At 36.2% G+C, this 23754-nt stretch overlaps 1 protein-coding gene across 6 annotated transcripts in view; it reads left to right on the forward strand.

Annotated features, from left to right (window-relative positions):
• LOC106056663 (protocadherin-11 X-linked-like) overlaps positions 1-23754 on the forward strand; it is a 72447-nt gene that overhangs the window by 42236 nt on the left and 6457 nt on the right. For 2 of the 6 annotated variants that reach the window (XM_056037444.1, XM_056037442.1), the window contains exons 2-10: positions 3341-3400; positions 17798-18802; positions 19313-19474; positions 19899-20120; positions 20783-21004; positions 21272-21464; positions 21648-22700; positions 23011-23186; positions 23475-23627. In XM_056037444.1, coding sequence (XP_055893419.1) covers positions 18074-18802; positions 19313-19474; positions 19899-20120; positions 20783-21004; positions 21272-21464; positions 21648-22700; positions 23011-23186; positions 23475-23627 — 2910 coding nt within the window. In that variant the 5' untranslated portion in view covers positions 3341-3400; positions 17798-18073. Of the gene's footprint in view, positions 1-3340; positions 3401-11747; positions 11978-14408; positions 14714-15353; positions 15688-17797; positions 18803-19312; positions 19475-19898; positions 20121-20782; positions 21005-21271; positions 21465-21647; positions 22701-23010; positions 23187-23474; positions 23628-23754 lie in introns of those variants that run through there. The other 4 variants (XM_056037443.1, XM_056037447.1, XM_056037445.1 and 1 more) reach the window with 4 other exon arrangements.

Genomic DNA, 23754 nt, shown 5'->3' on the forward strand with positions numbered 1-23754 from the left:
CAGCTATCTTTCTAGATAAACATCAAATAAATATAGTCACAACCCATCAATGACAGCTATCTCAGACTTACAAAAAATCCAACCCATACCAGTCTTACATTTTTTTTAGATTAGATTGTTGTTTATAGGCAGGTATTATTTCCCAGACATATACTCTTAAGACACCTTTTCAATATTTTAAGACACTAATTTATTAGATAGTTAACTAATACTGTTTGTGCCAAACTGTCATATTAAACGCTATGTACTAGAATATACTATTTATTTTGGATTAAATAAAAGCCAAACACTGACAAAAAATCAAAGTACCTCCTTATATATATATATATATATATATATATATATATATATATATATATATATTGACACTGATATCTGGTCTTCTCAGTATTTCTCTTATGAAACTCGTTCAAAATGGAAAGAAAAGGAAGGAACTTGTTTTTTTGACCATAAGAAATTCAAGAGAAATGAATTATTGCTTTTGGAAAGCGTGTTTCATTTAAATCTGAAACAAACTATTACTTTGTATATGCCTTTTAAAAACGAGTTTACTTTAATCAACAATTCTAATAGCTCCCTGTCTCTAAATTCTCACAAATTAGTAACCACAAAAGCCTAGACATTATCAGTTTAAAACTGACAGCAACTGACAAATGATTCTATTCATGACTCTAAGTAGGGCTGTAATTAGTTGGCTGTACACGCCAAACACACTGGCCAGCAGGACCAGGACAGGATGGGTCACGAAGTGATTAGATCATGGAGCACAGAGGCAATGAGATAGACCGTGAGAAGCTCATTAGTCATAGGTGTGGCTGTAAGGGAGGCATGAAAGATAAAAGAACCAGAAATGTTAGAATAAAGGGCACACAGCGACACTCTCGCCAATCGGTGTGCTTGCTTGAAATGAAGTTATTACTTCTGTACCCAGGATCCTAACGTATAGGTGTTGTGGTATCCATATATGAGATCCTGACCAGGGCATATACATTATTTGACCTACGGCTAGGAGCAGACGTCATTGACGTTACATGCTATAAACTGTTCAGCTCGATTAGCTGTTAAGCTAATAATGTTGTGCATGGACTCTTACTGCTGCAGTAGGAAGAATTGGAATTGATTTGGTGTTTCACTTGAAAGCTCCTCCCTAAATCCACAATGCTGATCTTGGTCTGCTAATAAAGTGGCCTATACTTGTATGTCTAGCCTGCTCGCAGATTGTGTTTCTGGTCATCAGTATAGTCATAGTGTTGGTTGACTCAATTGCTGCTTTTTCTCTTTCAGACTATCGAATACCAAACAAGTTAGACAGTTAAGCCTGTACATGCTGCAAACTGGACTTTTTATGGCTAGAAAAGTTGCGAATCGGACTGTTTAGGCTACAAATATTAAAAATAGGATTCTATTGCCTCAATTGTTGCAAAAGAGATTTCTATGGCTACAAATGTTGCACATCGGGCTCTTTGAGCTACTAATGTTAGACAACAAATTAGACTTTTAAATTTACATATGTTGCAAATAGGCAATTTGGCCTATAAAATAAATAGCTCTTATTTAAAAACTAATTTGGTTATTTAAATTGTCAAAACTGCTGTCTTTATTAATAGATCAACAAAAAAAAGTTATTTATTATTTTCTCATTCTCAGATCAAGTTGAAAATTTGCACATTTATTCATTGTTCTTAAAAAAACGTAAATCAATCAAAAAATTAACCAATAAATTAATTAAATAGTGGTAATTAATAATTTATTTTGTTTGATATAAAAAAGGGAAATGCGTCTTACAGTATTGAAATATTCTTGCAAATGTAGAGTTCTTTCCTTTATATAAGCTTTTCTTTCTTTATTTTTCTTTATTTTTTTTTTAAGTAAAAACTATTCTTTTTCTACTAATTATTTTTATGAGGTTCTTAAAATAAATCCCATGTAGACACCTAATATTTAGAAAAGTAAAAAAAAGCTGACGGAACACTTTTTGTGTGTGTCCTAATCACATGACCTGGCTAAGTTGCATGTACTATTGATTGCACATGTAGCACACACGACTAGCCCATAATGTTATAGCCCTATTTTACTGATAAGACCTTGGCCAATAAAACTTTGTTACACAAGGGAGATAGATACACTGCAAGTTCCAATCTTAAAATATTACAAAAAATGAATTAAATACTAGTCTAATATACGTTCAGAAAACAAAAAGATGATTGTTGATATCTGTAACTGAGCTTAGTTGAGCCTTATAACATGAAAGTAGCCAAGGAAGTCGAAATGTTCTTTTCAAGGTGCACCAGCGTCGATGAGTTCTCAATTTAGGTAAAATGGAGGGTAGAGGGCTGGGGGGGGGGGAGGTGGGGAAAGAGAAACAACAATTTTATTTGTGATTCATTTGTTTTGAAATCGATTAAAACCGGATGTTGTAGTCTGGCCAGACGATATATATTTTGTTTGTAACTATGACAACAAAATTTCATTGGTGTGATCATTTTGATCTTTGTTTCTTTGATCTTCTAGTCTGAGGAGATTTCTCTTGTGTATAGGACATTCAGCGTTTCCCTTTCACTATGCTGTGACTTTTGTCTGTGTTTTTAGTTGTATTAGTTTAGGGTTTGTGTGCTTAGCTCATAGACTGGATTCGTTCTGCTGTTTGGATGGTGAATTGTAAACATGAGCTTTTCACTCATTTTTTTTTAATAAAGAAGTCTTGTTACTAGAGACAGCTATCTGTCTGTCTGTCTGTCTGTCTGTCGGTCGGTCTATCCTATCTATCTATCTATCTATCTATCTATCTATCTATCTATCTATCTATCTATCTATCTATCTATCTATCTATCTATCTATCTATCTATCTATCTATCTATTCTTATATTATCTTATCTTATCTTATCTTATAGAGTGTATCTGTCTTTCTAATCTTATCTTCCTATAGAGATACATATATTGATTTCTGTTTGGCAAGTACAAGCTGGAATGAGGCCATTACAAAACTAAAATTCTGTCAGCCCTATAGTAGAATAGAGCACATTGGTTAAAACGTTCACAAGTTCAAGTTTAAAATTACAAATGTCTAAGTTCACTTTTAAGCAGACGACAATGGACATTGTTCACTATTAGAACGCTTTGTGCTGGCGAAGTAAATGCGTAACAATGAAATAGACACACGCAAAAAAAGAAGAGAAAAACTAATTAGCTGCACATTATGTGCATTCTTTGGACGCCCCCTCTTTTGTGTCAACCTTTAGCCCCCTCCCCCTTGTGTCAACCTTTAGCCCCCTCCCCCCCACACGTAATTTTCAAACTAAGTTTTCCTTTCTAAAGTGTGTTGCCATTTCTTTATTTTCAGACTGACTTTTCAAATTGATTAAAATGCTACCCTTTGATGGAGTTTGAGAACCTTCTATTGGTGAGTTTTAGCATTTATCTTAGTTCTATGAGGACTTAAGCCAATGTCTTTTGACTTCTTTTCTCTTTTTGTTTTAGTTTTCTTCTTAAGTTATTTGTGCCTGAACTATGTAGTACCTCGTTGTCTGTGTGTGTGTGTATCTCCTGTGTTTGTGTATATGTGCGAATGGATATATCGACTAAGGCGAGAAATTTGATACGTGTGGCCCGGGGGAGAGGGGTATTTTTCTATTTTGTTTGAACTGTTTTATACACGTATTGGCTTTAGAAAACAAAAAAGCGCTATAATTAGATATAATGCCGAACTGGTCAACCTAACCCATTTTAACCCATTACAACCTAAGCTACAGAAATATGGAGACAATTAGTGCTTCAAATTTACATCTTCATGTTCACAGAAAACAACGCACATTTCTTGAACACTCTCTCGTCCACCTACAAGTGTATGCTGATGTAGTGTCATACTCAAATCAATAGGACGTAATTATCTTCAGTTTGAAAAGGAACGTCCGTAATATATATATATGTATCAGTTAATAAGACATATTTAGTGCTTGAATAAAAGGAAATCGCTCAATAGTCACGTCGCTTTATCTCACGAGGTCAAGATAACCATTGTCATGTTCTTAAGGACATCAAGTGATCATCGAACCCGTTGAGCGTACCGAAAACCTGCAGCTTATCGTCCCCATACGATGGCGCTGTGGGCACTTTTATACCGGCTAATTAGCATTGCCTTTCGAAGTCAAACCGTGGTCAGTCTTGTCAAACATCCGGTTTGAGGACGAGGGCTGCGCACCGTTTGACCTGATCTGCGAGATTACTACAGGTCCATTCACAGGTGAACGATGCATTCACTTGCCCAATCCCCCCTCCCCCCACACCCTTTTCCTGAGAGTGAAGGTCTTCTTTTCATTATGGGCTCCATTAATGGTACTGCTGTGTAGACCAGTGGTTCTAAATTTCATTGCCGCATGCTTTGTGAGATGGGGGCCTTTAATTTCTCAAAGAAGCACTGCGACTTTTTTAATGGCGTAATAATACTCCCCCCCCCCACCTTCATTTTAGAACAGACATAATAGGTTCTTTTGAAAATTTTAAATGTACAAAGGGCGCCATAATAGCTTTCTTAAAAAAAATAAAAAAAAATTAAAATTATCGGTAAGGGGACATTAAAAAAAAACAAAGATGTGATAGTCGTTTCATGTTGTTGTTTTATCAGGTGTACTGTGAAGAAATCAAGTCTTTCAACATTTATTTCAATTATTTTATCTGCACATAGTAAAAAAACCAACGTTTAGCGAGTCACTGTATGTTTGTGTAAGTACTACAGTATTACAGTTGGATCTCATTATTTTAGAATAGACGCGTTGACTCATAGCAAAGTGTTTTTTGTTTTTTTTTCGACATTGTCACCTGTAGCGACTAGACAAACTGATGAGCCATAGATGTAGCGGCTAGACAAACTGATGAGCCATAGATGTAGCGGCTAGACAAACTGATGAGCCATAGATGTAGCGGCTAGACAAACTGATGAGCCATAGATGTAGCGGCTAGACAAACTGATGAGCCATAGATGTAGCGGCTAGACGAACTGATGAGCCATAGATGTAGCGGCTAGACGAACTGATGAGCCATAGATGTAGCGGCTAGACAAACTGATGAGCCATAGATGTAGCGGCTAGACAAACTGATGAGCCATAGATGTAGCGGCTAGACAAACTGATGAGCCATAGACTCGATAAAACATTGAATTCGATCTTAGTAAATACTTCGACGTCTGAGTGAAATGTTCATGTCTCCACTTCTATTATAGGACGCCGGTTTTCTGTTTTGTTTTGTTAGGCCAAAGTGTCGCTTAATTCGTTGCTGGTCGGGCTTGGGACTGATGAAGACGAAAAGACCAATGTACTGACTGAATATTGAATAGTCACTGAATATTGTACACTTTGTTCTAGTCAAAATATTGCCCGGTCTTGACCATCAGAAAAATCATTACTAATTACCAGCGAAATGCTAAGATGCGCTTTTGTTTTACACTCTTGACCACTAGTCAACCACTTGTATAGATATTAGCTAATAGCTATAGACTGCAACTGTCATTTATTTAATTTATTCACATCCTTGGAAGCTAAAATAATTTGAACAAAGGATTACTTATGATAACTCTAAAGGCTAGGGATTTAAGTTTCAAACATAGATATCTAATAATATATATCTATGTTTTTCTTTTCTTTTGGTAGCGTGTGTGTTTATTCTGAAAGCTTTTCTTTTTCTGTTTTTATAAAGCTATTGGTCTGTCTGGGTGGGTTCTTTTGCACATTTTTTTTCTCCCACTTTCCATTCTCGTATCAAGTTGAAATTTTACAAAATTATTCATTGTCGATGATGACACTTGAATCAATCAAAATTAACTAATTAATTAATTAGTTAGTCGTAATTAAATTTCTTCTGTAGTGAAAAAGTACAGATAAAACTTGCAATATTGAGAGCACGACAGCAATTAAACGGTGTGCTCCCTTCACTCAACATAACCTTTGTGTTTTTAAAAAAAGTATTTTTTTTCTTTTTTCTTGTTTATTACATTATCAATACTAGATAGCATATAAGATTAATCTCACCAGCTCACATAAATTATGTACTAACAATATCTTTCTATGTGTATGATCTAGGTGTACACGGCTTTCACTCGACTAGACGTCTATACCACTTGTACCTTGAACAAAAATATACCTGTGTATTCGTGTACATTTTCTTTTGGTAGCATTATTTAAACAAAGCCTCCCCTGAAAAGGAAAGAAAATATTTGTTTTAATCGTTGTTAATGAGAGCTTTCTTTGTTTCACCAAGTCTGTGTTTGGAAAGAGCATCAACCAAAGGGAGATTATTTGTATTTCCTGTTTTCGTTTGTTTTTCAATCAATTTTTTTTTTCAATTGGTAATCACGAATAAGTTGAGTTTGTACTCATAGACTTATACTAGCCATATGTTACCCGCGGGTCTTAATTTGCGTATCATTGTAGATATAGTCACTGAGTGTTTTGTAAACAATTAAACGAAATAATAATGTTATAAGTAAAGTGAATGCATGAATGTAAAAATAGTATGAATGGAGCTATCAAAATAGCTAATCGACTTAAATCCATTTTTCAAATAAAAACATTTGCTTGTAGGCTTACATATATTTGATTAATTATGAAATGAATAGACTTAAGTTTGTATGTTCATGTGTTAAAGTATAAAGTAGATCTATCATCTTTGAATTAGATATTGAATAAGAGATAGATCTATTCTATGGACTAATCTAGAGTTAAAATTGGATTGGATACAATTCATTCTGCGCGTGCGGGGAGGCTTCGCTCTGCGCATGCGTTACCTTTTTTGTTAGAAGTACGCGACTCATAAATAAATGAAACTATTAAAATGTATGTCAACACGGCCTGACAGCTTTAGCGAACGAATGTATGAAAAATGCTTTAGAAAAACAAATTTGAATGTTAATTTGATTAAAATATGAAATGAAGGGACTATAATTAGTTTGTTCATGTGTTCAAGTATAAAACTATCTTTGCGAAGAGAAGTTCAATCATCTTATAGTTGAATTATAGTTTTAGACCTAGGAATAGAGAGATGTGTAACATTTCGGTTTTGTCTAATGAAATAATGTACGTCAGAAATTTTAAATTCGCAGATATAAGGAACGAATTTATGTAAAAATGCTTTTGAAACACAAATTTGAAGCTTCATTTTCTTTTTGAGGGTCTTTAGTTTGTTTTAGGACTACTATACATACGCCACGGATCCAGTTAGTACCCAATATTAAATCTAGACTGGAAACCGGAAACAGATTCTTATCCCCAATGTATCGATTCACAGACCTATATACATATAGATTTTTATGTACGTAACTCTATTTCAACCTCTAAGGGAAGTCTTCAGAAATACTTCAGAGTACTTCAGAAATAACATTGAGCGTGTCGCTTTTTCTTCTCTAAAATATTTGTAGAGTCGTTTGCATGGCCTCCATCAATCTGAGGCCCTAGGGGCTGGCTACTTTGCCTAAGGCCGGCCCTGATTCAGCGGTGGGTACAGCACGCGTGGGCAACCCTGCAGTAGTGATATATATGACAGTGATTTGGCGGATCTTCCCCTTAGATAAGTTTGTTTTAAAAATATATTTGTGTGTGTGACAGAAACCTGTCGACTGAGAGTATGCTCGAGTCTCAGAAGCTCAAACGTAGCAAGATGTTATCTAATTCTCACGCTGAAGACTGCTCTTGTCGTCTAATAATTATTTACATCATTGAACTAGACCTACATCTCGATCTAGAAAGTGCTTTACATTAGTTTTACATTACAATGGTAAATTACATTTTTATGCAAAGAGACTTTTTTTTTTTCTCTGAGTAATTGTCAAGTGTCTAAGTTTCTTTTTTTTTTTTTTTAATTCATGGTGCTGTAAACAAGATGGGTTTGGTGGGCGGGCAAGCGGGATTTGTGCCTCGGGACGCCACAAGCGAAGGGCAAAAGAACATCCACATTTCGTTGGGGCAGTCACTTTTACCTTTAGTTCTCTTTTTTTCAATTTTGTTTAGACTTTTTATTTTACCGACTTTCAATCTTACAGTTGGCAAACCGCTTGTATTCTATAAATACTCTACTCAGGATTTACAACATTTCCTCAACTGCAACCCAACTCTATATTGCACATTTTTTAAACACCAGAATATGCTTATTAAATATTTTAAAAGAAGTAAAACATAAGATGGAATTTTTAAGAACTTTATATCTTTTTTCTAAAAAAAAGAGATGTTTTTAGATATAATTATTATTATTAATTATCTAGAAGTTTTATAAAAGCTTTCGAAAAACTGTAGGGGACTCCACAAAAATCCTGCCCCGAGTGTCTGCACTTACTGCACATATATCCAGCCTACCTATAAATGAATGATTTTAATTGATTATCTCCCCTTGTTTGCAACAGACACTTTTGATAAATCAAGCTACACAATAAAGAATTGTTTATAAATAGATTATAGGTGAGAGTAATAAAGAACTATCAAATGGTATCAAATGTTTTAGTGGGCAGTATCAAACCTTGTGTGCAACACCCCATTCGCTCCTCTGATTTTGCCATTTTCTTTCGTCACTCTCCATTTTTTATTTTGTCCCAGTTGGCTACTAGATCTAAATTCTATGACAATCTATGGAGGTGTACACACAGTTAATTCAGTTGTGTGTGATGTCATCAATGTCTCGAAGGTGTTAGGACTTCACGGGCTGTGTAATAACATCAGGTGTTGAACATGTGCATTGTGACACGTCGTGTCAACAGAATGAGACCCTTCGTAACGACGAGTGTTGTGGCAAGTGTGCAAGGGCAGACAATCCTTGGACTTCAATTTAAAAAAAAAAACAACATATGTCGTGTGGGGGAGTAGAGGTATGATGTCTGTGTGTTTGTGTGTGTGTGTGTGTGTGTTGTCATTATTCAAAAAGAAAGAGAGGGGAGTGGGGAGAGCTTAAGTTCAGTGCTATTGTTAGAATCGAGTTGCGATAATCCTTGGATAATCGGCAAGTTGAATTATAATTACGGTCTTAAAGAACGGTGTCTCGCACACAATCTCCTAGACTGTGTTTAATTATAATTGTAAACTGTGTGTAATTATGATTGTAAAGATCTTATCTCTTGAATGTCTATCTTATATGCGGTATGCTCAGTATATTTCTCTTGTTTCTTTAGTGAAAATAAATGGCGTTTGCGTCTGATCTCAGGAAATACATGGGGAAAAAATATGCTTTCTTTATCAACAATTCTTGAATCTGAAATGTAGCAGAAGTGTTACAAAGGGCATTCTCATCCTGTCATTGGCGTACCGAGAGGCATACATAGAGGCATAACCAGAGGCGTACCCTATGAACTGACGGGATGTGCTGATGTAAATTTAGATCTTCGGGGATTTTCTGTTTTAAGTTCATCACAGGATTATGTTGACATTTTGATTTATTAGATTCGATTTAAGTTTTTTAAGCAATTTAAATCTAAATGATAATAATAATTATAATACCGGTAATAATATATAGAACCTGTCCAAGGGCAGTACTGCTGCTGACCTGCCACATCATTAGAAAATTTCTCAATTTCTTCTTGAAACTGTGAGGTAGAGTTTAGCCTTCGGCTCTTGGAACCCTAGGCCAGCAAAAGTGAACAAGAGCTCCCTATCACCGGCCTGAATGAGAACAGTGTCTGGCGGGGGGGGGGGGGGGGAACAGAGTTGCGGTCAGAGTTATGAAAATAAAAAAAGAAAGTTAATTGACATTTTGAAATATGGGAAATAAAAAATGTTAAAGCTACCGGATATACATGATGTCGTTCCATTGGAGTTTAGCCGTTGCACTATTTTGTAAATTAATATTCATTAAATCCCTGTACAATTTGAGAATCGCTGGGTTTCAGTTCAAATGTAATGCTTGAGCCGCACCTGAGATAGACGAAGCTACGCAGAACATCTTATGTTTCTAGACAGACACTGCATCAGCTTAGTGTATATGTCACTCGACACCTGTCTCTCTGCTCCATGTCCTGTGTCACAGCCCCCCCCCCCCTCTCCCACCCACTCCCACGTCTCTTGCTGAAGCGTCTTCTTGACACATGCCTCAGGACGTCACTGTGACCTGTCGTCCGTTTTGAATTTCTTAAGGGGGGATAATGATTTAAGTGTGCCCGACTTTACCTGTGCTGATTTCTGTCCCCTTCTTCTCAACGATAAGCACAACAATACATTATAATTGAGTTTTATTCTGGTGTAATGTTGATACAGGGGACGGGTTTTAATTTCTGTTATGGGGGATACAGGAAATCTTTTTTTTGTGTTTGTTCTGGTTGTCACTCTCAAGTTACACTAGTTAATTGTATGTCATAGCTGTAGATCTAGGCCAAGGGTATAGCTGCTATAGCGCCACGAAATCCCTTCCTTATTACTAATAGCTTTCAAGCTTTAGTCTATGAGAGAGAACAGAAACTTTGGTTTGCTAGTTGGAATAAGTTTAATAAAGAAAGAACCGTTTGGAGTCCTGAGGAAATAGATGCTAAAAGATGCTCGATGGCATTTTAGCGTGACGAACATGCAGTCGCAGTCCTGGCTCAGTTCAGAGTCTGCCACTGCCCGACAGGTCGTCGTAGCCCAGTTTAGAGTCTGCCACTGCCCGACAGGTCGTCCTAGCCCAGTTTAGAGTTAGTCACTGCCCAGCATGTCGTCCTAGGCCAGTTTATAGAGTCAGTCACTGCCCAATAGGCACTTGCATACGAGACTTGGTGCCGTCACTGCAGAGAAGATGAGAAAACAGTCGATCACAATCTCGGAGAATGTCGCTTCTTTTATGATCTTGAGAGAGTGAGAGAGAGAACTTGTTTAAGACCGGGGTCATGTTATTCCATGTATTGGGAACAAGAAAACCCTAAGATACGCTTTCTTTCTCGATACCAAGGGAGATTTAGATAAGATTCTCCCCTCCTAGCCTTATGTCAAGTCAACCTAATGACTCAATGACTATACTTTGAACTCTGCCCTATTTATTTGTCCTTGTGAACAGTAATAAAACAAAATAGCCGCTGTTCCACTGAATGAACACATCTTCTATCCCCAATCATTTCCTAATGCTTCATCGGCAAAACTCAACTACAAAACGTCTGGGTAGCATTAGGACTTGTGGAGTAAACAGGAAGTAGCTAGAAAGCTGAAATGTGGAACAACATTAATAACTACTTGTTTTTTCTTTTCTTGCAGGTTGATATGCAGACAGTAAATAGTAAAATACCAGAGACTAAAGTTTGTTTTTCCCCATTATGTCAATGTGCATAGCAGCCTTGGGGAGGTACCCACAGGGTGAAAAGTTATTATCTGTATTGTTAATCTGCACAATGAATTTTTGTAGTTTTCAAGCTACTTTTGCAGCATAGCCTTTCATAATTTGGCTCACAAGATTTAAGATTTGGCACAAGTATTGGCCATTTCCCTCTTTATACACTCGACGTTCCTTCTCTGTGTGCCTATAACAAATATTTGCTTCTTTTTAAAAAGAAAAAGAAATACCCAAATGTTATAACTTAAACGCACTCCTTAGAAATTGACGTCTAAGCAAGGTATCGGTACCTTGCTTGTACCTTGCTTGTTAGGAATAATCACAACCTCCCCCATTGTCTTATTTTGAGGTAACGGGATCTAGTTCCTTCAATGAAACAGTAGGTTGACTTGAAATCAGACACGATAGGTTCAGAGTCCTTCTTGTGACACGAACACTCCGCAAAATACTTTGGGCCTCTTTGACTGTTTTTTTTTTTTTTTAAGGCTATCTTTTCGGTGAACATGTTTTCAGACAGTAGCGCGTCAGCCATCCACCGTGTGTCTGTGTTTCGTTCTGACAAACTTGGTGTAGACGAAATGTTTTTGAAGTGGAAACTCATTGTTCTAGTCTTTCCCATGTTATTCCTTTGGAGAGCTTAGAACTAGATGTCATCTTTATACTTCATAAAACTATTTAAATCTTATAGGTACTGCTAAATTGCTTGAATTTAAAAGTAAGTAATTCCTGGACATTTAACTATCTAGATCTATAAACAAAATATATTTGAGTGTTGCGTAAACTTCTCACCCTCTCTGTGTCCTTAACTAATTTATCTATCATCATCATCATCTGTCCCTTGACTTTTGTCGTTGGGGTTCATGTGACAGTTCGTGAGATCAAATCCCTCCACTTTTCCCGGCCAGTTGTTCGTAGCGGGATAGCAAGCCAGAGACCGGTCTATATTATCTCATGCAGATTTGCTTTGGAGGACCCTTCGTGCTCCACTACAATTAGATCTAAATCTACATTATAACTCAGCCTTCTATGCATAGAGGGTAACTACAGGCAGCATACCTCTTCAGGATGAGACAAATGGAGATACTAAGGATGGGGAATAAACATTTGAGAACCTCAAGGAAGGCTACCACCGTAGACAGGTGAATCCGGTTATTAGCCTTGATAGACTTCCTATGGTTGTGGCAAACACTATGGGATACAGATGTGTCTCTTCTCACAAATCTCAGGCCTGTAGGACAAAAAATGAAGATCAAGATTCATATTTAAAAAAAAAAATAGTAAAAGAGCAAAAAGCTTTGTGAGATGTTGATCTTGCTAAGTAAATTAGTTTCTAAATTACAATGGTTACCTATCTCATAAGATTGTCTGTGTAGGGTTCGATAATTGTTACTGATATATTAAATCTCAAACAAATGTAACTTAAACATAGATTATGATAAATAAATTCGACAGAAATAAGTCTTATTTTTTACATTGACAGTTATTCCTATTTTGGTAACGACACTCGCTAATTTGAAAACTGATCTTTATGACCCAAATTATGAGGACTGAGATATTTTGTCTTTCTGCAGACCGTGATGCTTTAAACACTGCTTACTTGGTGAAGGAAGCGATTCTATGTTAAAGAAAAAGTAGGCTATTACTGAACGGAGCATTTCACGTATCACATTTCAACACAGTCCACAAGTATCACTCCACTGTTACTTATCGAAGATTGATTGTTTAGAAGTAATGCGTTCAAGAGTTATAAGGGAGAGATAAGGACAGTGGTGTTCATGTTTTTTTTTTTTTTGGAGGCCTGGAGTCATTTACATTTCAAACACACGGGTCATGGGTAGCATCACCTCAAAATGAAAACATCTTCGAGTCCAAATAGAATTAAATCTTGGCGGCTTTATTATGCACAGTGGGAAGACGTTTAGGGGTCGGATAGTACCGTTTCATCGGCTGGATGTGCCCCGCAGGTCGTAGGATTAGGAGCCTGGATGTTGACTGGTCATAAATTTAACATATCCGACGTAATTTCTGCAGTGGGATCAGAGTATTTATAGACACACAATGACTATCTAAATGGGTCAGCGTGATCTGTACAGGTAGACCTGATAACAATACAGCCCATTCCTGACCAGTGAAGTCATGGTTATACATCTCTTATTAAATAGCAAATCTAATTTGGCTTAAGTTGGAGGTCTTAGTTGTTGGTAGAATACAGTGTATTAGTGTGTGTGCTAGTGTGTGCATGTTTAGGTGTGTCTTAGTTTGCACGTCTTAGTGTCTCTCTCTCTGTATTGATATACGTGTGCTGTTATAATGTTTCTTTAAGTTAATGTATGTTTGTGGGTGTGTTACTGTGTGGTGTGAATGACTGTGTGTACGTAGTTTAATCTAATGTGATATCAACTAAAGACAATACGAGAACTTGAAATCTAAAAAAAAAAATGAAGGAATGAAATAGCACATGTTCTGGAAGTTGAAAATGGGACGAGTGAAATTTGCCCTTGTAGAGTGTCACCAAAGAACGTCGACCACGTCCTTCAAAGCTGCATACTCTATGGAGAGGCCCGAATAAGACACTGGCCCCAAAACACCCCTATAGAAGAAAAACTATATAGAGATTTACCTGATCTGGAAACTACGAAACAGTGTCGCATATCTTGTACGAGTGTCCCCAGCTCCGGGAGCTTCCGGGGTGGACGTGTCTGAGCAGTCACTCGACTTGTATGGGGGATGCAAAGCATTACGCCCTACTGCCCAGTTTCTTGCCAAAGCACTACGGGAGAATTATCCTCCCTGCTCTGTTCCCAAACGGAGTTCCTCTGAGGAGACTACATCGAAGTTAGATATAGAGAGACAGTTTCAACGATAAAAGTATAAATACAATCGATATAATTGTGTCTAAAAGATGCACCTCCCCCCTTTGACGTCTTTTAGCTCATCCCAACTGTGTGTGTGTGTGTCAGACTGGAGATACTGACTCGATTCAATGCACAAGTTAGTGCAGCCATTATACGCGCGCCTCTCGCCGTTCTGCTCGAATGGCTTCATAGATCCCCTCGTCATTAGTACGATATCACCGCCGTGAAAGAACAAGTCGAAGCGGCGTGCGTCGATAGAACAGGGGATGATCATCGGTTTGATTCCACAGATTGCTCGGACGAATGGGGGGTGATCTTGACGACCGTATGGTTGATCTATGTGCAGACCGTGTTAGCGTCTTGAATGAAAGCCGAAGCGTGGACTTTTTCAAGAAATTTGTTCCTCTCATAGTTCTATAGGAAGTTTTGGAAATTATTGTGTGTGTGTGTGTTACCTTCTTTCTTGTTGTACACTTATCCCATGGGTTTTCTCGTTGGTATTTACTAATCGTTCTGCTTCCGTTTATACTATTCAAGGGAGCTGTCTCGGGAATGTATAGCAGACTGTCTGTTGCGAGATGTGAGGTTTGAGAAGCGTAAGACCCAGTCTTTATTATTATTAACTAATATTATGTATTTTTTACCCAGTCAATGGATTTTTTTTTGCTTATTCTCTTAATTAGCAGTCAGTCAGGACTGATTTGTGTTCTAACTAGGTCTAATTGTCCAAAGTAGATTAAACTTGGGTAGGCCATGACGTAGTTTGAATCCATTTGGTATGATATGAAACTTGTGTTCCTGCCCTGCCCATCGTCCTGCGGGAGGTTTGGCCCAGGAAGTAAATTATCCGAAACATGTCAAACTACCCTCTTCATGTAGTCTTTCTAACTGTTTTCCAGATCTTCTTCTTAGACCACTCTGTAGGCGCTAAGGTTGTCGCCCCAAGGCCCAGCTGACCTAAGAGTTGTCTACATATTTAGTACGAGTACTAAGTTAGCATACTTATAAAGGTCAAGCAAGTCTCATTTCGCCGGAGGGATCATACCCCCAAAAACCCCATCCCCACCCTTGCTCTTTTTTTTACTATTGTTAAAAAAAGTCACTAAAATATTGTTTTCTATCGTCTTGAGTTGGTTGTACAATAAATTAATGTATAGACTACAATTAAACATATTCGCCATTTAAGGAATTATCAATTTGATGACCTCTCAGGGATTTGATTCCTTGTGTTAGTGCTAGTGGCGCGTAAATCATTGTTGACTTTTTGGCTTGACACCTGCGTTAACAATGGACAGGATTGATCGGGGTTCTAGACATCTGGTCCTGGCAAAGATCTTTTATTTATCCTCTTGTTCACATTTAAAACTTTGACTAGACTAGTGGCATCAGTTTCTAATTGATTTAGTGTAACTTACAGAGTGAATTAAAAGCGTGCGATATTTTATATTGAACTCCAGGCCCAGTGTAATATTATCTTATAAAATTCGGACGTTACTTAAAAAGAAAAAGTTGTAATCTGTTGAGTATCGAGCGAACAACAGAGCATTATTGTGCTATCTAGCCAACCAAGGTAATAGAGCTTTTCTGTTCATCAATGGACCTCATTCACCAATTGTAAACAAAACAACATTTAGCCACGTGGTGCTCTATCTCTTCTTATTAATTCTATAGAATTTACAATCTCATGTTTAATTCATGATGGCTGTCACGTGACATTTTTTTTTTGTTTTATCAATATGATCACGTGACTAAATGTTGTTTGTTTACGAGTGGTGAATGAGGTCCATTGGATAAGCATATGCACTTCATTATTAAAATATGTTGTTTAAATTTATAAAGTACTATATCGTTAAATTATAAGTATTTTTTTTCTTCTTGTTTCTGACTGTGAAATGAAAATTTTGGTTTCTTTTAATGACTTACAAATATGATGGCTTTTTAGATAATGGATAACACATCATTACAATGCATTAAAACTGAAAACCTAGGTCAATTACCAAGCATTATGAATGAAATGGGATAGGGCTGTAGATCTAATTCCGATAAACAAAAAACCAGTTACCCAAAAATCCACCTAAATTTACTGGCTAAAGTCCGAAAAGACATAAACTTCTCATCTTTCAATAAATATGAATAACATATCTTGTTTTGACCACTCGCTAATGCTCCTATATTTGTAGAAGATAAGAGCATGAGAATGACTGAGTACTGACAATACACCATTCATAAAAACTTCTGTGTTTGTATGTGTCCCAGAAATGTTGGGCTTTGCAAGTAAATAAAGACACTGACCTTCAAAACTCCGGAGATCATGCATTTCGTGTGAGATGTAAGCCCATGTGGGATGTATGCGGACTTTCACGTGTCTAGAGCGGGAAAATAGGATAAACAAACGAACGCAAGAACTATGAACAATTTCTAAACAAAGTTTTTACATTTGTTGTTATTTTTGCAATGTAATCTTTTGGTGAATAAATAATAAAAAAAGTATCCTCTAGCCTTTGTTGGAACATTGATATGGCTTGACATCTTCCTCGTGTAATCTCTTGGCACAGTTTTACATTTGGACTAAATATGAAAGTATAAGGGAGATAATTTTTAAACAATATATAGTGTTAATACTTGTTGAATTTTTAAACAATATATAGTGTTAATACTTGTTGCTGTTTTTTTTTTCCTCTACAAAATCAATATTATAAATATAAATAAATTATCGGCTACATCTTTAAAACTCAATCAAGTTTCCATTGTTCTGTTTTGTTGAAAGTAAATCAGCTCAATAACTTGGCAACTACATGTGACTCTCCATACAGAGGAGATGGATAAGATGCTATTATGAATGACAGGTACTTTGGTGAAACTTAGGTCCACCCGAACCAATTCCACACGTGAGATTTTCGTACTTTCCTTCCATGAAGGTTTCTGTACATCATATCTAATCGAGGGGATCTCTCGTGATAGCGGGTCACAAAACGGTTGTGATTTGCTTCCATTTAAAAGTGCCTCGTGGCAAGATGCAAATGTTAAGAGCCTTTCCTCATTACTAAAGAGTTGGCTAAAAGTCAGACTCTATCTCGATTCTCTTATACGCATTATTCTGTTATATGCTTTACACTTTGCGTTTTTATTACGTGTTTTCCTTTAATATAACAGCCTTTAACAGAACAGGCTTTAATAGAGCAGTCTAGATGTAGGCCTAATTCTCAATCATTTTTGCGCTGAATGATCGTAGTAATCATACTATTTCATTTTTTTAGTAGTTTCCTTAATACGAGACTTGCATTCGTTTCTTTTCAACATCCAACTATTTTGCATTAAGGTGTTGTTGATTGAAAATTATTATTTTACCAAATGTCACCAGCGCCATTAATTTGTTATCACGCAGCCATTCAGTGTCATCACCTTATTGTCAATTGGCACACGTACAGGAGACACTGTTCATCCTCATCATAAGTCTGTTTCCTTCTAACATCATTATTTTTAATTACTGCCTAGTTCGTTGTCTCTCGGTACCGCGGTAGCAATCAAGCTGACGCTTTCGGGCTTATTTCAGATCGTGCAAAGATAACCTACATGACACACCTGTAGAGAAATCATTGTTTACTAATTGAAATTTAACAATAATAAAAGTGAATGCTAAATTTCAGTTAATAAGGTTTCTATTTCTTTATTTATTCCAGAATAGTTTTAGAAAGCCAAGTCAACCTACAGATAGTTCCATTGCCTACATTTTAAATCATTTCTTGGATTACATATCAAACAAACTAAAGAAGTTTATCCATCATGTGGTTTGTTGATTTATTTTAAACCTACCATGCATGTACCAATATTTCAAGCAAGTGCGTCTTTCGGAGATGTCTCTAGAATGACATCTTCTACTTGCTAACCAGCACTGGTCAGTGTTCAGATCGAAAGTCAGTCATAAATCGTTATGATCTGGAATAAAGCTACACAGGATGCCTAGTCCATCTTTGCACAAATTTGGCCTCCATTGTGGCCGTCTGCCTTCAAGGCACCTTCTACTTCTGCTTCTCTTCTCATGGGTAGTGCTTCTTCATGCCACAAGCAGCACTGCAGAGCCAATCAAAATACAGAAAACGATGAAAGAAGAGCTTTTGCCAGGTACGGTCATTACCAGCTTGACCAGTGAGCCTAATTTCACTAAGGAAGTGGAGTCTTCTTGGAAAATGAATATCGATGCCAAAAACACTGGCCACCAACTTCAATTTAGCATTCTCAATGCCCAGAAAAGCCCAAGTCTTTATTTTTCGGTTTCTGAAGATGGGTTAGTCAGCATCAAGAAGTCTGTTGATCGCGAGACAGTCTGCAGTTTTAAGGCTGATTGCATTTTGAATTTTGAAGTTGCCGTCATGTCTTTCTACAGCACGTTCTTCCTTCAAGTCTATTTTGAAATCAACATAACGGACATCAACGACAACCCTCCGGAATTCACCCAGCCTCGTTTTGAGATCAACATGCCAGAGAATGTGGAAGCTGGCAAGTCCTTCCCATTACCGACAGCATTTGATCGGGATACTGGTCCAGGCAATGGAGTCAGCGACTACACAATTTTACAAGGAAAGCCATTTTTCGGTATCAAAACTGCACAGACTATTTTGAACACAACTGATGTTTACCTTACAGTAATCTCCTCACTGAACAGAGAGTCGTCTCCCATTTATGAAGTAAGTGCACTTTCAGTTTCAACCTTATTTTTTGTTTACTATAAGTGAGTTATGGGGAAATGACCATTTGATTGTGGTATCAATAATTCTGAATACAAATCATAGTGAATTTTAGTCAATTTTATTTATTATTTTTAGTCTGTCCATCTCTGGGTAAATTATTTATAAAATAAGGTCTGGATAAAAAAAAATTTTGATCACTGTCTTAGCCACATGTGGAACATGACTCCCCTGTCTAACCAACCCCATGGGAAATAATATGTATAGTGGACCTTACCAAGAAAAGAAGGTTTGTGACTGACTGCACAAAATTAAAAGAATAGTGGGATATTTTTACCCTGTGGGATGAAAATAGGCATTTCATGACTTTTAATGGCAATGCCCAAAATTTCAGCACTAATATAAATAGAGCAATATTTCAAATATTACTTCCATAATTTCAAGTCAAACTTTTTTTGAGTACTTAGCCAATATGTAATCATTTAACATTTTTTTTTATAAATAAATAAGATTCTAGTTGGTGCCAAAGATGGAGGGCTGCCATCATTAACAGGAACTCTTACAGTTGAAGTTCATATTTCTGATATCAATGACAACTTTCCAGTCTTCAAGAAGGATCCTTACTCCATAAATATAGCAGAAGATACAAAGCTAAACATTCCTTTTTTACAGGTTGGTTCTGGCTAAAGTTTGATTTTTTTGTGTATTTCGTTAAATTTTGTAGTTTTATCTTATCTTGTAATCTAATCCTGTAATTTACAGATTTTAATTCAAAAAAAGATTACTACATCCTATATGTATCCCTGTGTTTATCTAGTGGTGCATGTTAAGTAAGGACTGTTAAACTCTGTTAAATCATTGGGTTTTCTGATTCAGGTAACCCTATCAATGCCCTTATGGCTCTAGGGGAGAAGGAGCACTTCTATGAATTTGTCCTAGCATAGAGAATAAGCCATTTGCTTATATCTTTGTTGTTTGTTTATTTTAACTTTAAAACTTTATTTTTATTAGTAATAAGTTTTTTTATGATATAAAAAGAAAGATTCAAATGACCAAGAAGGACATAAACTGGATTGTAACATTTAAATCTGTTCAGGTTGAAGCAACAGATGCAGACACTGGTCCCAATGGAGAGCTGGTTTACTCTTTCTCTCCTCTTCAACCACCAGACAACCTGGCATTCTTTCGAATAAATCCCACCACTGGACAGATCTATCTGAATCAAACGATTGAGTCAAAGTCTGGGGAGAACATTGAGCTTATTGTCATAGCCAGTGACAAGGGATCTCCACCTAAAGTGTCAAAAACTAAAGTTCATGTAAGTTAAGTCAAAAGTATAGCATTTCTTTTATCACTTCTGCTCCTTTAATCACTTCGGCAGGGATTTAATTGACCAAACTCAAACTCAAACTCCTACCCCCCCACCCCCCAGCGCCTGCAGGCTTAAGCCAACAACAAAATTCTTATGGATACTTCATATTTTAAATTGAAAATAATTACAAGGCAATTTAACAAATTCATTTTAAAAATATTATGATAAAACTAATTCTTCTTTTAAAAAAGTACTAATAGTATAACAATGTCAAAAATCAAAGGCATGTATAGTAGAGATGAATTAAAGAAAGAAGAACAAATTTAATTAAAATTCAGAAGCAGTATAAGTTTTTTAACATACAGTGTTGTCACAAAAGTAAGAAATACTTCTGGAAAGTAGATTACTTAGCCATGGTATAACCATAATAATAGTTAATGTATTAAAATTTTAATAAAGAATGATCAATACAAACAATCGATCATTTGAAGGGACTTTGTTTTCTTTAAATGTTAGAGAATCATATCTTTGAACAAATCATATAAATTTTTGTATTACATATTTCAACTCATTCTTTCAAGCATTTAAAAGAAGAATTAAAAAATAATAATTTTAAAAAAAATTTAGCTTTTATTTAAAATTCTCTATTTTAATGTACAATTTTACAGATTACTGTAGCTGATACTGTCAATAGCATGCCACAAATAACAGTCAACTGCCTCAGCTCAATCAAGGGAGTCTCTGAAGTCTCAGAAAAAGCTGAGATTAGTAAAGTAGTGGCACATGTCAGTGTTCGAGATCCAGACAGTGGTGTGAATGGAAAAACTGAATGCTCCATAACTCCTCAGGAATTTGAACTAGTTCCTTTAGAGTTTGAGGGAACATACAAGGTACACAAACATCACAAATATTAGAGTATTTAAAAAGTTTAAAGGTTCCTTTATCTAATAAATAAAACACAATGTAAGGGTCTTTATAGAAATCAACAACCTTTGACCAATTTTAAAGATTTAGTATGAATATTTCATCGTTAGACTATTGCGAAGGATACACATTTTATCTTATTTGTTTTGGTCGAGCAGAGCACCTTTAAGATATTTTTCTCTCTATGCCACAAAATAAAGTCAATTATGTTGTTTCCAATATGTCAATTACAGGCTGTTTTGAGGTTACCTTTGGACAGGGAGCTGACAAATAGATACAATGTCACTGTCTCATGCCAAGATCAAGGATTTCCATCTCTCCTTGCTCATGAAGATTTTGTTGTCAAAGTTCTGGATGAGAATGACCAGGTGCCAACATTTTCACAACGGACCTACAAAGCTTCTTTATATGAAAACAACCAACCAGGTAAGGTAAAACTGGTATCTATGATATATCTAAACATCTAACAGTGAATATTTTTCTCAATATGTTTTTAAATTATAATGTAGATATTTTTTATTTGTAGCTATTTTTTTAAAAATAAAATTAAATGTTTATTAGAAATATTTTAAATAAATATATTGGTGTATGTTTTCCCTCTGTTACTAGGTGTTTTTATTACTGAGATGAAAGTGACTGATAAAGATGTTGGCGAAAATGCTGAAATTGTTTTTCAAGTTGTTGGAAAAAATGAGAAAATGTTTAGTGTTGATGACTCTGGCAAAATGACTGCTTTGGTTCCTCTGGACAGGGAACAGTCAGAAAAGATTATCATCACTGTCAGAGCTATGGATAAAGGGGAACCACCATTATCTTCTTCTGCCACTGTTGAGATAACTCTTATGGATATGAATGACGAGGCTCCAGAATTCTCTGACCCTGTGTACACTCTGGTGGTGGAAGAAGAGCAGCCTGAAGGGAAATACATTGGTATAGTTTCAGCTTTGGATAAAGACACTGGTGAAAATAGTATGGTGTTTTATAGATTCTCTTCTGCATCGCAAAAAGGAAATTTCTTCAGTATTACTTCTGATGGAGGAGTCATCAAAACAAATGTCATTCTAGACAGGGAAAAAATAAATCAGTATGACCTTGTGGTGGAAGCTATTGACAAGGGAGTTCCCCCACTTACTGGCACAGCCAAAGTTGTCATCAGAGTCACTGATGTCAATGACAACGATCCATACTTCCTATATCCCCAAGATGCCAATAACACAATAATGATCCCTCACACAGCTGATAAAGGCTCCACCATTGTTAACATCATAGCTAAAGATGCAGATGAAGGTGTCAATGGAGAAATCATGTACTCCTTGCACTGCATTAATCAGTCTGCCCCATTTAATATCAACTCTGCAACTGGGGAACTAAAGCTCATTGAGGCTCTCAAGCCCAAAGATGTGGGCCTCTACCTCATGACTATCATGGCTAGTGACAAAGCCTTACAACAGCAGCGAGGCACCCAGACGCCCCTCAGCATCGAAGTTGTCTTTGATAATTCCACATTAATTGTTCTGGCTGGAACAGCTGGTCCTAGTCAGGAAATCATCACTGCCATTATCATCACAATTATCACCTTCATCCTTGCTGTGGTCATATTTTTTGTCATAGTCTGTGTACGAAAAAGGCAAATAAGAAAAAAGAAAGGAATGCCCAATTCAGGTGTGTATTTTAACATTTTATATTGTTCTCCTTAAAATATATATAGCTTTTTGAACTTTACTATAGTGATATGTGATATAGTCCCATCTCTTTTGTGGATCGGTGGGAAATAGGGTATCTTAGAGAAGGTTTCTGTGCTGCCTTTTAGTCACTCAGCAAATACAACTAAGCTTGAGTTGTGCTTCAAACCCCCTTGGTTGGTAGCTAAGGGCCATCCAGCAAGACATCTCCAAATGTGTTTGTAACATGTTACTTCCATATACTGCATACAGATTAGCAAGATAAATAATGGTTCCTCTATTCTCTACAGCCTCTACTTCATCAACAGCGAAGCTCCAGGGAGGCTATTATGTTGCTCCAGGCATACGCTCATCTTCATCCTCTGTCCTTGCTGCAAAACATGAAGAGCGAACTTTACTAGCCGAAAGCTCAAGGTCTAACAATTATGTGGTTCTTATTAAAGAAGAACCTTCAGGTCCTGCAGAGGTAAAATATATAATGCATTTTTTTCCCCAAATAAAGTAAAAACTATATTTCACAAAAAATCATCATTTAATGTACACTTTATTTTTTTTCTTTTTGTTTGTTATATTCTCTTTGGGGCTTGAGCCTAGATTATATTTATTAATTTAGATATATAAATTTAATTTACATTCTTTTATTAATATTATTATTATATTATTATTATTATAATTTAGATTTCACCTACTAAAAAATGAGCAAATTAGAACTTTCCATCTTGAGTTAGTTTAACTTTATAATCTCTACCAACAGGTTGTCAAAATTTCTCGTAGTGGTCAAGCTCATGCATTGATTGATAACTCATTACTTGATCATGACCAGAAAGATGATGGTCAGTTCTCCACCTTTAGGTCTCAAGAAAATATTCTTTCCCCTGGTATAAAATATGGATCTTTGAGTAGAAAGGTGAATTTATTCTTTAATTACTACTAATTAATAAAAAAAAACATGTATAATATTTTGTCATCATCACAATGTTTGATAATTTTGTAGGCTTTTTAAAGATTTTTTTTTAAAGTCCAACAATTAGCTT

This window comes from Biomphalaria glabrata, chromosome 8 (assembly GCF_947242115.1).
Source record: "Biomphalaria glabrata chromosome 8, xgBioGlab47.1, whole genome shotgun sequence".
Classification (NCBI taxonomy): domain Eukaryota; kingdom Metazoa; phylum Mollusca; class Gastropoda; family Planorbidae; genus Biomphalaria; species Biomphalaria glabrata.